This window comes from Anarhichas minor, unplaced genomic scaffold, assembly GCF_050575085.1.
Source record: "Anarhichas minor isolate MPS153535 unplaced genomic scaffold, ASM5057508v1 ptg000003l, whole genome shotgun sequence".
NCBI classification, from domain to species: Eukaryota; Metazoa; Chordata; class Actinopteri; order Perciformes; family Anarhichadidae; genus Anarhichas; species Anarhichas minor.
In genome coordinates this window covers 4,741,576-4,756,405 of record NW_027466449.1, presented here as the reverse complement: position 1 = coordinate 4,756,405, position 14,830 = coordinate 4,741,576, and the positions used below count along the sequence as shown (strand labels likewise).

General features: G+C 43.6%; 2 protein-coding genes across 2 annotated transcripts; one reads left to right on the top strand and one right to left on the bottom strand.

Annotated features, from left to right (window-relative positions):
• Window positions 1-70: 70 nt before the first annotated feature.
• Window positions 71-6,906, top strand: LOC142952679 (5-aminolevulinate synthase, erythroid-specific, mitochondrial-like). Its single transcript, XM_076094551.1, has 10 exons — window positions 71-227; window positions 1,441-1,792; window positions 1,880-1,975; window positions 2,080-2,302; window positions 2,482-2,666; window positions 2,799-2,978; window positions 3,615-3,779; window positions 4,995-5,263; window positions 5,951-6,113; window positions 6,261-6,906. The coding sequence occupies exons 2-10, from the start codon at window positions 1,462-1,464 to the stop codon at window positions 6,422-6,424; spliced, it is 1,776 nt and encodes a 591-aa protein (XP_075950666.1). The 5' UTR covers window positions 71-227; window positions 1,441-1,461; the 3' UTR covers window positions 6,425-6,906.
• ttc34 (tetratricopeptide repeat domain 34) lies at window positions 5,879-14,756 on the bottom strand. Its single transcript, XM_076094540.1, has 8 exons — window positions 14,119-14,756; window positions 11,386-13,174; window positions 10,768-10,990; window positions 9,605-9,797; window positions 9,111-9,277; window positions 8,449-8,722; window positions 8,043-8,257; window positions 5,879-7,643 (listed from the first exon to the last, which is right to left on the bottom strand). The coding sequence occupies exons 2-8, from the start codon at window positions 13,098-13,100 to the stop codon at window positions 7,098-7,100; spliced, it is 3,333 nt and encodes a 1,110-aa protein (XP_075950655.1). The 5' UTR covers window positions 13,101-13,174; window positions 14,119-14,756; the 3' UTR covers window positions 5,879-7,097.
• Between the last annotated feature and the right edge of the window lie 74 nt (window positions 14,757-14,830).

Here is a 14,830-nt window from a genome sequence, read left to right as displayed (position 1 = left end):
TGCACCTCCCATACTGAACACACACACACACACACACACACACACACACACACACACACACACACACACACACACACACACACACCTCCCTGGGTGGCCCCCAAAGCTAAGACCTGTAACAGCAGAGCTGATTGCATAATGCTGTTCAACATCTGACTCATAACTGTTGACATTTTCTGACCTGTCTATTTGCTGTTCTGAAGTTCGTCCTCAGTGCAGGTCAACAGGTGAGCTTCTTCTTAACTTCTCATCTGTTTCATTGTTGTTGCTGTTGCTGTTGCTGTTGTTGTTGTTGTTGTTATCAGCATTACTGTTATTATTTAGATTTTTAGTAGTGGTAGTATTACTATCATGAGTATTATTAGAATCAGTGTTATTGTTTATTAGACTGCCATATAACATAATATTTGTTGTTATACATGACACATACAGCAAGGAATATATCATACATTTTATTATGTATTCATGCTGTATTTATTCATCCATGTAGTAGACAACACACTACATGAATGAATAGTAAATTTGTACACACACACACATACACACACACAGTCCATCCCTAAGTTACTTTTTCTGACAGTCAATGAGAAGAACCATGAGATGTGGATACTACAGCATATAGCTAAAGGATATGTGTCTTCTTTTTTTTAGCACGTGATTAATAGTTAAACGTATTCAACAACGACAAAGACATCACCAAGATTAAACTTTTGACCTGCATGTGGTGTTTAAAAAGACTCCGGTCTTTGACAGACCAGCGAAAAGATAACATCTAACCACATAAGAGAAAGCCACATATTCCAAGAATTGCCTAATCTGCTGACCGCGGGAGATTGTGAGGGAAGTGATACAGCTGGCCTTTAACATAACCTACACATAGACGTCCTCATCGGCAAATTATAATCTGGAATCATGAATTTTTTAGTCATCATTTGGTTTTTATTAATTACATCCAACATTCATTTTGTCCTCTGAGTTTAAGAAACTCTTAACAGCAGGGAGATAAAAGTTATTCATCAAAAGAAGTAGATGCATCCTTGCTGTGTTTAATGGAGGATTATTGGGTATCAGCCTCAACTGATGGCGTCAGCACTTGAGCGCCTGCAGAGTTAAGATAAGCAGCAGCAACCTGCCGCACCCTGGAGGAGGCACCGACTGCTCTCTGTAGCTAAACTCAGCCACTGCATACATTTCTGGCCCCTCTGAACATGTTTAACTTTGTAACTATGACGGGAGTTTCAAATTCAGTCATCAACTGACTATAAAAAGAGATGAGATTTGAGTTTTGAGCAACAATTTCTTAAGACAAACGTAAAACCATTACACTTTTTTTTTACACGTCCTGGCTGCAATGATATTCACACTCTTTACAGATTTAATGCATAAGCCTCGGAGGTTTTGTGGAATAAAGTTAATTCCCTGTCTTCTGTCCTAACTCAGAGTAAGAACAGCTGCAGTACAATGGCTGCCTTCCTTCATCACTGCCCCTTCCTAAAGTCTGCGCCGCAGCCAGCTTTGAGGAGAACTGGAGCCTCCTTGATGTCTCTGGCCGATCGATGCCCCATCATCGCTCGCCAGATCAGTGTGAGCGGCACAGCCTCTCTGGAGGCCAACGTGAACGTCTCACCCAGCAAACAGAAGAGTCACCTACTTCCCACATTGGACCAAAGGAGGCTGTTTGCTCAGAGGGCCACGCAGGTGGCTGTGTCTGTATCGAAGGACTGCCCCTTTGTCACCTCTCAGTTTGGGATAGTCCGAGCCAGCCCTGAAGTACAGGAGGACGTCCCAGAAGGTAGGAAGAATTATCATGTGATGAAGCGAACATACAAGACAAAATAGCAACATCTCACCCTAACAGACCTGCACTCCTCTTGCACAGGTTTGATGACTTCTCTGTTGAAGGAGTTAAAGGATTCAATCCTCCCAACTTCATCTCAAACTAACACTTTTACCAACCTCCTCAAAGACAACATGGGTATGTTTTACCTCTAATGTTAAATAATACATGTATCTTTAGATTAGATTAGATATTCATTGAATGCTGTCATTGATTCAAAACCACAACTATCCCCCCTGCAGTTGGCCCCAGCTACGACTATGACCGCTTCTTCATTGAGAAGATTTCTGAGAAAAAGAATGATCACACATACAGAGTCTTCAAGACCGTGAACAGGAGCGCTGAGGTCTTCCCCTTTGCTGAGGATTACTCCGTCTCTGGTCGGGAAGGCTCCCAGGTGTCTGTCTGGTGCAGCAATGATTATCTGGGAATGAGTCGGCACCCTCGGGTCCTCAGCGCTATCAGGTAAAAGGAGAGTTTTGTAGGTTTTCTGGAGAAAGAAGGAAAACTCAACGTCATTTGGAATCTCTTTTTTACACAGTGGAGATGAAGCCTTTTAATGAAGAGGCCTAATAATTCATGTTTGCAGATGCATTCGATTACGTCAGCTGAACGTTTTATCATTTCGTTCTGGATGTTCTCAGAGATGCTCTGGACAGGCACGGTGCAGGAGCTGGTGGGACCAGGAACATCTCAGGCACCAGTAACTTCCATGTGTCTCTGGAGAAGGAGCTGGCCCAGCTACACCAGAAAGACGCAGCCCTGGCCTTCTCCTCCTGCTTCGTGGCGAATGACTCCACCCTCTTCACTTTGGCTAAGATGCTTCCAGGTGAATACTGACCTCTGACCCATGTTTCTTGTTTCATACATTGTAGAAAAAAGTGATACTATCTGAGGGTTGATACTGTTTAGAGGGAAGTCATCTCCCCTGGTCTCACTGTGTGTTCACTGTGGCACACAGGGTGCGAGATATACTCTGATGCAGGGAACCATGCATCGATGATTCAGGGCATCAGCAACAGCCGAGCGAAGCGTTTCATCTTCCGCCACAATGACAGCCGACACCTGGAGGAACTGCTGCAACGCTCAGACCCCAAGACACCTAAAATAGTGGCATTCGAGACCGTGCACTCAATGGACGGTGGGTACTATGGAATGTTAACATGGAGTGATAGAGGAGATCATTTAGATTTCATGTAGGTATATTAGGTTTGATATAAATCAATTTGATCAAGAGTTCAGAGATATATATTTACTCTGACTGATCTGAGTAATATGATGCACACAGTAGTTTTAAAAAGAAAAATATATATAAATGTGTGTCTTTTTAAGAGTGGAGTTATCTAAGCTTACTATACATTGGTGGCTGTGTGGTTATCTCCAGCTCACAGCTAAGCTAAAATATATTTGTAGTTTTAAAAATGAAATGCTTTAAGATAATAAAAAAAAGTGAAACATAAATTGACATACGAGTTCATTACTGTCAATCCATGAGAGATCAGCTATATTTCTCTGTGTGATATTACACCGCTGACAGCTCCATAAAGCACAACATTTAAGTACGCTGAATGGATGACTTGGACCATATCCAGTAGGATTTTTTAAATGTGTGAATATAAATGCTAACGATATTTGTGAATAGTGCAAATATCTCTCTGAAACATAGAGTATCTAGATGTTACACAGTGATGACATTTGATGTATGCATTTCCTGCTGTTTGAATAATGTATATTGCACAGCTCTTATTATAACACCTTGTTTTCTGGGGCCCTTCAGGTGCAATATGTCCTCTGGAAGAGCTGTGCGATGTCGCTCATCGTCACGGCGCTCTGACGTTTGTTGATGAAGTTCACGCTGTGGGCCTGTACGGAGCCCATGGAGCTGGAGTGGGAGAGAGGGACAACATTATGCACAAGATTGACATTGTTTCTGGGACCTTAGGTGAGTATCTTTTTCTTCTCCTTTTGACATTTTTATACAAGTAAACCAACTGTTTTGTTTCATCTCTATTTTGGTTTGAAACGTATGAGGAAAAATACTACATTTTAAAATACTACTATTAGACACTGAAAGGGCAAGGCAACCGGCTTCAGTTTAATTGCCTCTTTTCTTGGCCGAACTCCTATTTTGCCCTAACTGACACTGTCATACTGCCAACACGGCAGCAATATCTCTCAACAAGCATGATACTGCTCTGGAGTTTAGATGAGGGCAGGAGAGGAGTGAGCTCTCATCAGAAGAACCAGAGGTTTTATCAGCTGGGTGCCGGCTCTACTCCCTCTCTGGTCGTACCGATAAAACCCTCGTCAGGGAGTCGGGTTAGTGTGTAGCTTTATGACAACTGTAGGGTTTTAGGTCAAAATCCCTGTCAAGTAAATATCAAGTAAACTTATCCTGGATTATAAACAAAAGATAAACTCAAACTGAAATTACAAATTAATAGTGGTGTATCAGTGCACAAAACTCACAGTACAATTTGATACATTATTGTGATGTCATTATTTTGCACTGAAACAACAATCAATGATTTGTCAATTTATTATATCATTTATCTCTACAAAACTATAATATTAGAGACTTGCAGGTATAACAGTAAACGTATATTCTCATTATTAACAGAATATGTTGATACAATGTGTCATGCATAACAATGAATTTTGTGCATATATAAAATATGTCATAATGCATGACATATTTTTTGCTGGAGAAAGTATCCATTGGATTCTTTATTTTAGTAAAAGTAGCAATACCACATTGAAAGAATACATAATCACGATTAATTAGCATTTAAAATAGTAAAAGTCTCATTAATAAATATATATTGAGAGTAAGAGTAAATATGCAGAATTGCCATTTTCCAACTGTTATATTGTTGTATATGTTCTATAACTGTATTATTGCTATTATTATTAGAATAATTATTTTTTTAACAACTTTATATACTGTTGGGTAGTTTTATCTGCATCAAAGCATATTTTAGCTGTCAAGTAAATTCATGGAGTACAATTTGTCCCCTCTGAAATGTATTAGTGTGGAAAAAGTAAAGTAAAAGTGGAAATACTCAGGTTATTATGTTATATTTGTACTTAAATAACTGCACCTCCCATTACTGATGACTTCCTCACCTCACATACTCTTTGTCTGTTGCTGTTCAAGGCAAAGCCTTCGGCTGTGTTGGAGGCTACATCGCCAGCAGCGCCGCCCTGGTTGACACGGTGCGCTCCTTCGCTGCTGGCTTCATCTTCACCACTTCCCTGCCCCCGATGGTCCTGGCTGGAGCTCTGGAGTCTGTCCGGGTGCTGAAGAGCCCAGAGGGGCAGGTGCTCCGCAGATCTCACCAGAGGAACGTCAAACACATGAGGCAGCTGTTGATGGATAAGGGCCTACCTGTGGTCAACTGTCCCAGCCACATCATCCCCATACGGGTAGGAAGGTTTAGCAGTGCTGCATGCCATTTTGTACATCCGAGTTGTAGCCTTTTCATGAGTACCGCTGTGTAGTAATGAGATTAATGATGGCTGAACTCCATTTAGCTGCTTCACTTTCGGGGTCCTGGTATTGTGCATGTCGGCTGACTTACTGGGACACTTAAATGGAACGGAGCCGTCGTTAATGATATTACAAACACCTGAGTCTTTACATCCATGACAAGTCAAAACATCTGCAGTATTGAGTCCTCTAAAACTCCACAAGTACAACACCGAACATATGGAGACCGGAGTGTGTCAACGCAATAATTAGACTTGTTCAGTGTGTAACTATGATCCAATGTATAATCTTTAAAAAGCAATTAGAAGCCAGTGAAATAATTACATTTCCATTCAAACTGAATTATTTTTGTGATACAATTTTTTAAAGTAATTTAGGACTATCATGTTTTTAATGCATTTAAATGCACATTTAATTAATCAATTTGCAATTTATTTTTTCAATGGGTCATATGATTATATGGAAACATACAAATTCTATAATATTTCCAGTGGCATACTCTTGAATCCATCGACCCAGTTAATCACAATAATGGCTTTGATTCGTACATGTATGACCTGACTGTGTTTAATAAAAAGCATGCACTAAACGCCTCACATCAACTTTCATGAACCATCTTCTAGGTAGGCAACGCTGAGCTGAACACCAAGGTGTGTGACATCCTGCTGGAGAAACACAACATCTATGTTCAGGCCATCAACTACCCCACAGTGCCTCGTGGTGAGGAGCTGCTGAGGCTGGCTCCGTCTCCTCATCACAACCCCGCCATGATGGAGTACTTTGTGGGTGAGTGTGGGGATCCTTAAATTATCAGAGTAAATGTCCAATCGAGTGAAATGGGGACAATGGCCGGTACAGAGAAGTAAAAGAGAAATAAATATTGGCATTTAATTGTTCATTGTTCATGAGTGTCTGTCTATGTTTCATTCACAGAGAAACTGGTGGAGGTGTGGCAGGAGGCGGGGCTCCTGCTCAACTGCCCGGCCACAGCTTCCTGCAACTTCTGTGATCGCCCGCTGCATTTCGACCTCATGAGTGAGTGGGAGAAATCCTACTTCGGCAACATGGAACCGCAATACATCACTGTGTTGGCATAATACCAAAGTACATGGAACTTCTCAACACAAGTTACACATAAATGTTGTATTCAACTTCCTTTTAAAGTCCTTCAGGTGCACTGAGAAGGGTACTAAAGTACTGATTTTGTTCTTGTGTTTAAGCATGCTTTAATGTAAGTGGAATAGGCTGAATTCCAATGTTTACTTCTATTTCTGTGTTTATGTGTTCTAAATTGTGTTTTCTGTCATGGATATGATTAAAGAAAAGCGTGCCTTCTCCATTTCAAAAGCATAAAAACCTGCACACGAGGCACTTTCTTATATATCTTATCTAGGTGTGATTGTTTGAATTAAACTATATTTAATTTTACGTTACGTGATTTGCTTCATACCATATATTGACCATCACAATCCAGCTTTGTTCACATTCATGCAATAATTCATGATTAATGATGTTTCAGTTATAAAATGTCTGAAGTGCCAAAGTTAAATTTGTTAATAAAATATAGGATTGAAAATAGCGACCTTTCACATTCTCCTCTCATATCCAGTATACTGATTTGATGTAATTATAAATACGTGGATGAATACTATAACAAACACTGTTGTTAATGCTACAAACCTCCAAAGAACCATCAAACGTGCTGTAATCGTTCCTACAGTCACTGACATGGCTGCATTGAGTGAGCTCAGCTGGTTCTCACCATCAACACTAGTTGACATTGCAGGGACTGGCCACTTCTCGTTTGACCCTTGCCCTCAGTCTGCGGAGCTCTGCGTTCTCCTTGTCCACAACGAGGCCACACTCAATCCTTGTCCAGGCTTTGTTGAGCTGCTGCTCCCCATAGTGCTGCAGCGCCCCCCGCAGGAAGCATTCGGCCAGACGCACCCTCCCCAGACCAGCCTCCACACACTGGATGGCCTGGTTCCTGTGGAGATCCAAGGCCCGACTGAAGTCCTCCAGAGCTGCTCCTTCTCTGGAACAGAGCACCAGGCTGCGGCCTCGTCGACACAGGTCCTCTGCCCAGACTTGAGAATCCTCCGAGCGGCTGGAGTCAGGTCCGTTGTGTTTCTTGATAACTCTGTCCAGGTCAGCTACGGCCCGCTCGTGTAGGCCCAGCTGAGCGAGGCAGGCAGCCCGCTGGCGAAGATACTGGAGTCTGTGATGGCCCACGGCTTGTACTGCCACATTCAGGAGTGTGAGGGCCTGGTCCCACTGGCCACCTGATGACACACTGCTGGCCTCCTGTGCTGCAGCCTGTTACAATACAGAAGCCGAGCAATTCATATGCAACTTATAGATACGTAAATACTCCTAATTTACAATACTTTAACCAGATCATGAAAAGATGCTGTTGCCCTGTCTTGTTAATTTTTTTTAAATGAACTATTGATGCTCTCCATCATCATACGTTATGCAGACCTTTAAATCTTTTTTGACCTTACTGTCCATTTTAAGCATATGAAATATTCATTGGGATTCAGATAGAACCTCCTAAATTGATGGAGGTGTCACTGCAGTTTCAAACACCACAAATTAGACAGCAAATATTTGGCAACACTCGACTATATTGCTGTCTATCTATAACTTGCACAAAGAACTCTGCCAATGGTGCTCATTCTAAACTGAATCTAGGATTCCTGCGTGTAGGCTTACCTGTGCCATGCGTTTTCGCTGATTGATTGGGATCAGGGCCAGTAAGAAGACCAGACTTGATGAATCTTTTTCAGTCAGTTTGCTAAGCCTGCGAGCTGCGCTCCGGTAGTTCTGCTGCCAGGCCTCCACCACACCCACCCTGGCCTGGGCCACTGCGTCTCTCGGCTCCTGGCCAAACACCTGGCACAGATGAGCGCCCGCTGCCTTGACTTCACCTGGAGCAGATGGACCATGAAATCAGGAGCAAAGATGACTGTAAACAAGGGGCACCAGGTTCAGTGGTTCTCTTTATCAAAGTGGAAACACTACTCAGCTTAAACTATTATCTCCAACCAGACCATTTCCAACGACATCAAGGAGCCCATTGCGAATTTCAGCAGCAAGTTTGGCAAAGTTCCCATCTCACCTTTGGCTATAAGTGTGTCCACATAGAGGAGATGCCATCTGGGGTCTCTGCAGTCAGTCCTCATCAGAGCTCCACCGATTATAAAAGCCTCTCTGAGCTGCTCTTCATGGCAGGGGACAGCACTAGCAAGCAGGATGTCTGACAGATTGGTCCGACAGAACTCATGCAGCCAATCGCAGACCAGCTTCCGTGCCTTGTCCTTGAGTGACAGGATGTCTTTGGTGACTATGTCAATGTTTATCTGAAGTGCTGCCAGGATATCATGAGTGCATTGCTGAGGGGAAGAAGCAGTTTGAATTTTATATTTACACTGAACATGCAGCTGCTTTAGACACTTCTACGTAAAAATACATCTGTCTTATCAGCCACAATTTGAATGTGTTTCTTTTAGATCCCTTTTGCCCAAATTATTCCTGTTGTTAGGTTTGCTGACTTCTTTGCCAACATGAAATGATACAGCGTTGGCCTCTTTTTTCCTGCCCACGTTGATCGACAAGCGCGATACTGGCATTGACATTTTACTACTGGTTGCAGCCACTAATGTGTAATGTCTCGTGCAGCTTGAAGTCTAGAGAAGGTCGCAGAAAAGGAATGAAATGTTCAAAATACTGTACAAGCTCTGAGCGACGGTAGGTTTTAACAGCGTTTCAACTCAAGAGCACCTTTTGTTGGTTCAGCATGAGATAAGTGAAGCCTCTTCCGCAGAGAGCCTGGGTGTGTTTTGGGTGCTCCTTCAAAATGGCACTGAAATCAAAGATGGCTGTCTTTCGTTGGCCCAGCAGGGCATAACACCTCGCTCTCTCCAGCAAAGACTCTGCTGCCTCGCCACCTTAAAGAACAACATTCACGGCATTAACATCTTCCATATTCCCAAATAACGAAGCACTGATTCAAACCCACAGAGTATGTGTGATGAGTGTTATAATTGCTTCTGCTCAAGTTCTTCTACTTAAATAATACAGAGTCAATCTCCTTGTTTTGTGTTCAGCATTTTTGAAAGTTAAAACACAGAAACAAAGCCTCTGTTTTGTGCCAGCCCTTCTCTTTATCCCACTAATCCTTCCTAGATTAAAGTATTACCCACTATTTATTAAGGCAACAATCGGAATCAGTCCAATAGCAAACATCAGAATGTCATCAATCAAATTCGAATCACCAGAGGCGATGATAGCGATGGAGAGGTATGCCACAGCCTCCCTGACGTCGCTCTCCTCCCGCGTGCCCTCCAGGATTCGTTTAGCAGCAGAGTGGCAGTGACCCTGCAGCAAAGCCCGGTCCTTCTGTTGAGCCACCGCCAACAGGGGGCGCAAGCAGCTCGTATCGCCGCACTGAATGAGCTTTTTCAGCAGCTGCAGAGACGGATATGTAATCTTTATCTCTTTCACTGTAAAAGATGTAAATGTATTAAGCTACCTGACCTGACACGCCACTGTGTTGTGACTGCATCACTTCAGAAGAATGACAAAATGATGGTATTCAGTTCAGTTCAATGGATCATTTGAGGCTGAGACCACTCTATTAATGTACAACACCTACTTCAATCTAATTTATTTTTTTGTCTTTCTATTATAACAATGTGTTGCAACATTTCTTAGCTGTTTAAAAATAATAAAAAGCAAAACAGGCCTATCCAATTCACCTTACACCCCCAAAATAAAATGTCATTTTAATGTGTTTTATATCGAAGTAAAAGAAAATTCACAGTCACACCTCTGTAAGCTATAGCTGTAGGTCAGAGCTCTGTAAAGTTTATGAGAGTAACATATGGGTGGAATTGTAGGTAATAAACTAAATGTTGCTCTATTTAAAAAAACGATAAGGTTTAGCACTGAATCAATTTACAGTTCTAGTGCTGGACATGCTGGTGATTCTACAGCTGACTAGACTGCTTTATTATTTCCTGTGGTTGGTGTGGTGACACAAGTATAGATTTGCTGTGACACCAGGTTTGACAAATGGTTACATCAACTCATAAACAAATCATGAAATCTAATTAGCGTGGTTGTAAATTAGTCATTGTGGTTTCTTATTTATTGAATGTAAGAGTAGAACAAATGAGAAGGACACATGCAGGCCTCTCTATTTTCATGCAAATGTGCAAAATATAGAAATCTTCAATGGATAACTGTGTCTGCTATATGCGCAGAAACTACAGTTAGGATTGTGAAATCACTGATTGAAACATTTGTAAAACCTTCACATGGCCTCAATCACACAATTGTTAATATTCACAATGAATAATAGTTACATTTTAATGTTCCTAATTAGGTGGGAACAAACCCTGGATCTTTGGGACCCACCGCCCCTAAACCTACTTACCTGATTGGTGTCATATAGGAAGCCTCTGTGCAGCTGCAGCAGGGCGAGTCGAGCCAGGACGGGTGCCCGGGGACCGGTAGGCCCGATGGAAAGAAGTAGCCGGTAGGCCTCCTCGACCCGGCCGAGCTGGTACAAGGCATCTGCTGCCAGGATCTGAGACCCATCAGCACCCGGCTGGAGCTCCATCAGCAGACCAGCCAGAGACTGGACACCAGCAGGGGTCCTAATGCACGGAGCAGGGCGAAGTGTAACACCAAGAAAATGCATTTCATTGAGAGAACATGAACGAGGATTTTCATCAAAAACAGAGATCATACCTGAAATATGAACAGAACTAAATACCTTTTCCAAAAATTGCATAGCTAATATCCACTTTTGGATAGGTTACGCACCCAAAGGCCTTTTTCACAGCACACATTATGACTATGGCAGGAAAAGCACAGGTGTTAATAACATTAAGGATGGCTCAGTTTGCCCAAGTAAGCCATGACAGTGTGACAGAGAACAGGCATGCACAATCTGAAACCAAAGCAGGTAATTCAGCCATCATTCCTTTTAATATTTACAGCTGTGCTTTACTGTGGCATGTCAAGCTGTCTTTGGAGACCAACATCATACCCTGCTCTGTCCTTGTCTCTCTTTGATGGGGCCTGCGGCCGATCCCTCTGCTGGGGCTGTTGGGAGTCGTCACTGGAACTGGACTTGGATTGGTGTCCTCCCGTCGCCTCAAGCATGACTCGCCCCTGCTCCAGTAAAACAGTAAACAGCAGCCCCCGGTAGTTCCATGGCACCAGGCAGCGAACAGTCAGGGCCGTTTCCTGGGGGTGCAGCATGCTGGCTGTCACAAAGTCTAGAGCTGTGAGGTAGTTTAACCCGCCCATCATGCGCAGGAGCCCCCTGCCACAGAGTGCCCGCACACAGCTGGACGGGTGGGGAGTATCGTGTTCAATCACAGCCTTGAAGTCTTCTAACGCCCCCTTTTCGTCATCTGAGAGAAGTCTGGCATACCCACGGAGAACCTGCACCGTGTTTTGATAGCTCTGCTGACCTCGGGCAGCAGCTAGCTGGCTACAGATGGAGAGGGCCTCTTTGTGTTCCCCTCTGAGGAGAAGACAGTCGGCCAGTCGCACCCGCAGCTCTCTACCTCCTCCGCCGGGCTCTAAATAGCACAGAGTCCGTAACTGAGTGATCACAGGGTCCAGGAGCTCAACTCCCTCGGTGGATCGCAGGTCTGGACGGATGAGGACCCTTTCTCTGTAACCAGACAGGCCCCGCTCCGCCTGCTGACGGAGGTGGTTGCGAGCAGCCACCCCTGTACCATGATCTGCGAACAGCTTTTGAAAATAAATTCGGGCCGTGGCAGGATGCATCTCAAACGCCTCCCCCAGATCCCTGCAAGCCTCAGCAGTCCGTCCACCTACCGACAAGCAGGCAGCCGCTCGACTGATTAGGAGTCTGGCTCTCCTCTCGGGAGGGTCCTGGAATGACTTGTCTGTACTACTCCCGGTTTTCTGACAATTACCATGATGCAAAAGAGCAGAGTACACATCTGCACTGTCCCAAAACTTGCCTGTCAAAAACAAATATGCTGCATGAAGTTCCTGCACTTCTGTACTGCCAGGTGAAATAGCCAATAAAAATCCAATAATTGTTGCAGAAGTCTCTACATCTAACTTGTCCTTCTCCTTTGTTGTCACTGCACACTCGCTGTCAAATATTAAAGAGGGGTGTATGAGCAGTAGTTGATGTGTAAAGGCCTTCACTATTCTGTTTAGGTGCTGAGCTTGCCTGCTGTTCACCAGAGTGGCGGTTTCAGATTTGTTCCTCTGGTAAGCGTTGAGGTAAAGCTTCAGCCCCGTGACACTGTGAGGCTCTGAGAACAAGCAGGCCAGGGCACGAGTTACCTCCAACACTAGGTGAGTCACATCTGGTGGGTGAGGGTTTGGCATCCCCTCAAGCAGAGCAGTGCAGCGAGCAAAAATCTCCTCACAGCCAAGCCCGCCACTCTGAAGGAGAGACTCCATCTTGAAAATGGTGGCTGACAGATTGTTGGGGCAGAGTGTGGAGAGAAACACAGCCGCAAGACCTTTGTTGTTAAGACCCTCGGCGGGGTGGTTCTCCCCGTGACTGTCGAGCCAGCCTTCTAAAGTTGAGATCACCCCACCCAGGCCTGACTTCAATTTCCGCATGTGGGTAACGGTGGAGGCTGCGTGAGTCCGGAAGGCCGACAAATAGAGAGAGGTAGCTCTCCCCAGCTCTCCAACCGCAAGGAGCTTGTCTCCATCCTCACATAGCTTTGAAACATTGACTCCAGGTCGAACCACAGCAGTCATGATCAGGCAGCAGGCCGTCCTCTATCCGTGCGTCTCTCTTCACCTGTTCACAGCGACGACGACATTGATGTCACCTGACGGTTACAAAACAGGAAATGAGGATAAAAGTTAGGCATTTCTCACAACAAGAGATTTTGACTTGGAAAAGCACAGGTGTTACTAAGATCATTAACGATGGCGCTTTTGAAGCGTCCCAGTAAACCGCGGGACAATGTGACAGTATGAACCTGAAACTGAAGCAGCTAATTGGAATCCAGCAATCATTAATTGCATTAACTGGTTCAATATTATTTTACTGCTGGAACTGGTGTTTTAGCTTCTTTTTTTTTTACCGTGACTGTGGTGCTGATGCAACTCCCAATTTAGCAACAGGCCTACTACTGTTTCTAATATTAACAAGAAACACTTAATTGCTTTCTGTCAAGCATGTTTGAACGTTTTAACATGCTTTGCACCCGCATTGCAAAATAACAAATTAAGCTTTATAAAAATGATATACTATAAACCACATATGTTGGCATGCAGTGTATTTTAAGCCGTTTACAGTATAGCAAAATATTGCATGAAAACATTATTAAAGCAAAAATTGTAATGCACTAATGTGATGTTACAAATAATGTAAGTGAAAAAAAACTGTGGTCAAGATGAATAAAATAAAAGCCTACATTTAATATAATGATTTTTTTTGCACTCTGTAAACTTAATAGGCCTTTTGTGTAGAGGGAATTTATTGCATCCTCGAGCCCATGCCTACCTGCTCATTTGGCTTTAGTAGAGCCACCAAAACCTGAGCGAAACCAAATGAAATCCCTGACGGTGTCAGTTCATGTTCTGTCCCTGAAGGTCCCGTGAACAGAAACCCTGTGCCCCATTGGTGTAATTCAATAGCTCTGGTCCCAGAGCTGCCAGGGCAACACGGTGTGTCCACGCACACAACAAAAGCTGCAGCAAAGTCATTTTTTAAAGAGTGTTACAGGTGGAAAGACACAGAGATAGCAACAAGATAAAAGAAACTTACCGAAACTAGCTTCACATCACGGTAAACTCCTCGTGGCTTTGTTCTGTAGTCGCGAGCTGGTGTTCCTGTGAGCACGGGTCCGGTTGCCAATGGAAACCACTAACGCTCGTGCTTATAGGAAGACCACAGGTCCCCAGAACGAGACGCCTCTCGTTGTTTCAACGGCCCCAAAAGTCGGCGATAAAAATCTGTTCCTTTACAGAAGTAGTCTGTTAGTGCTTCTAGGAATGTTGAAAGCGTGAAACCGCTGTGAAAGTGAAACAACTTTAAATACCTCCAGAAAAGCGGTTTCATTATTTCCCCATTTTTACAAAGTGGCATAACAAAGCGTGCCGACTGCAACTTCTCCCATCAACACGAATTGCTTGTATGCCCGATATTACTGGTATATCAATAAAACGCTTGGAAAAAAACTAGTTATAGTTGGCATCGTATCAGCATGTGTTTGTGAGCTACTATGCAAAAACACGTGAATGCTGATTTAACCCTGCATGCTGTCAGAACGTCGGATGGTTGTCTACTAACATACTGCCGATGTGAAACACGTGTCTCTGTATGGGACCTATGCTTTTTCTATAGCCAAAGAATATGGACAATGTAGGACAGCTGTTCTTTGTGCTGAAGCAGAATTTGCAATTCATGAGATTGGTCGAATCCACCTCAAGAATAAAAGCTCCTGAAGCACCCTGCCTTCATTTTCTTTGTATGGGGA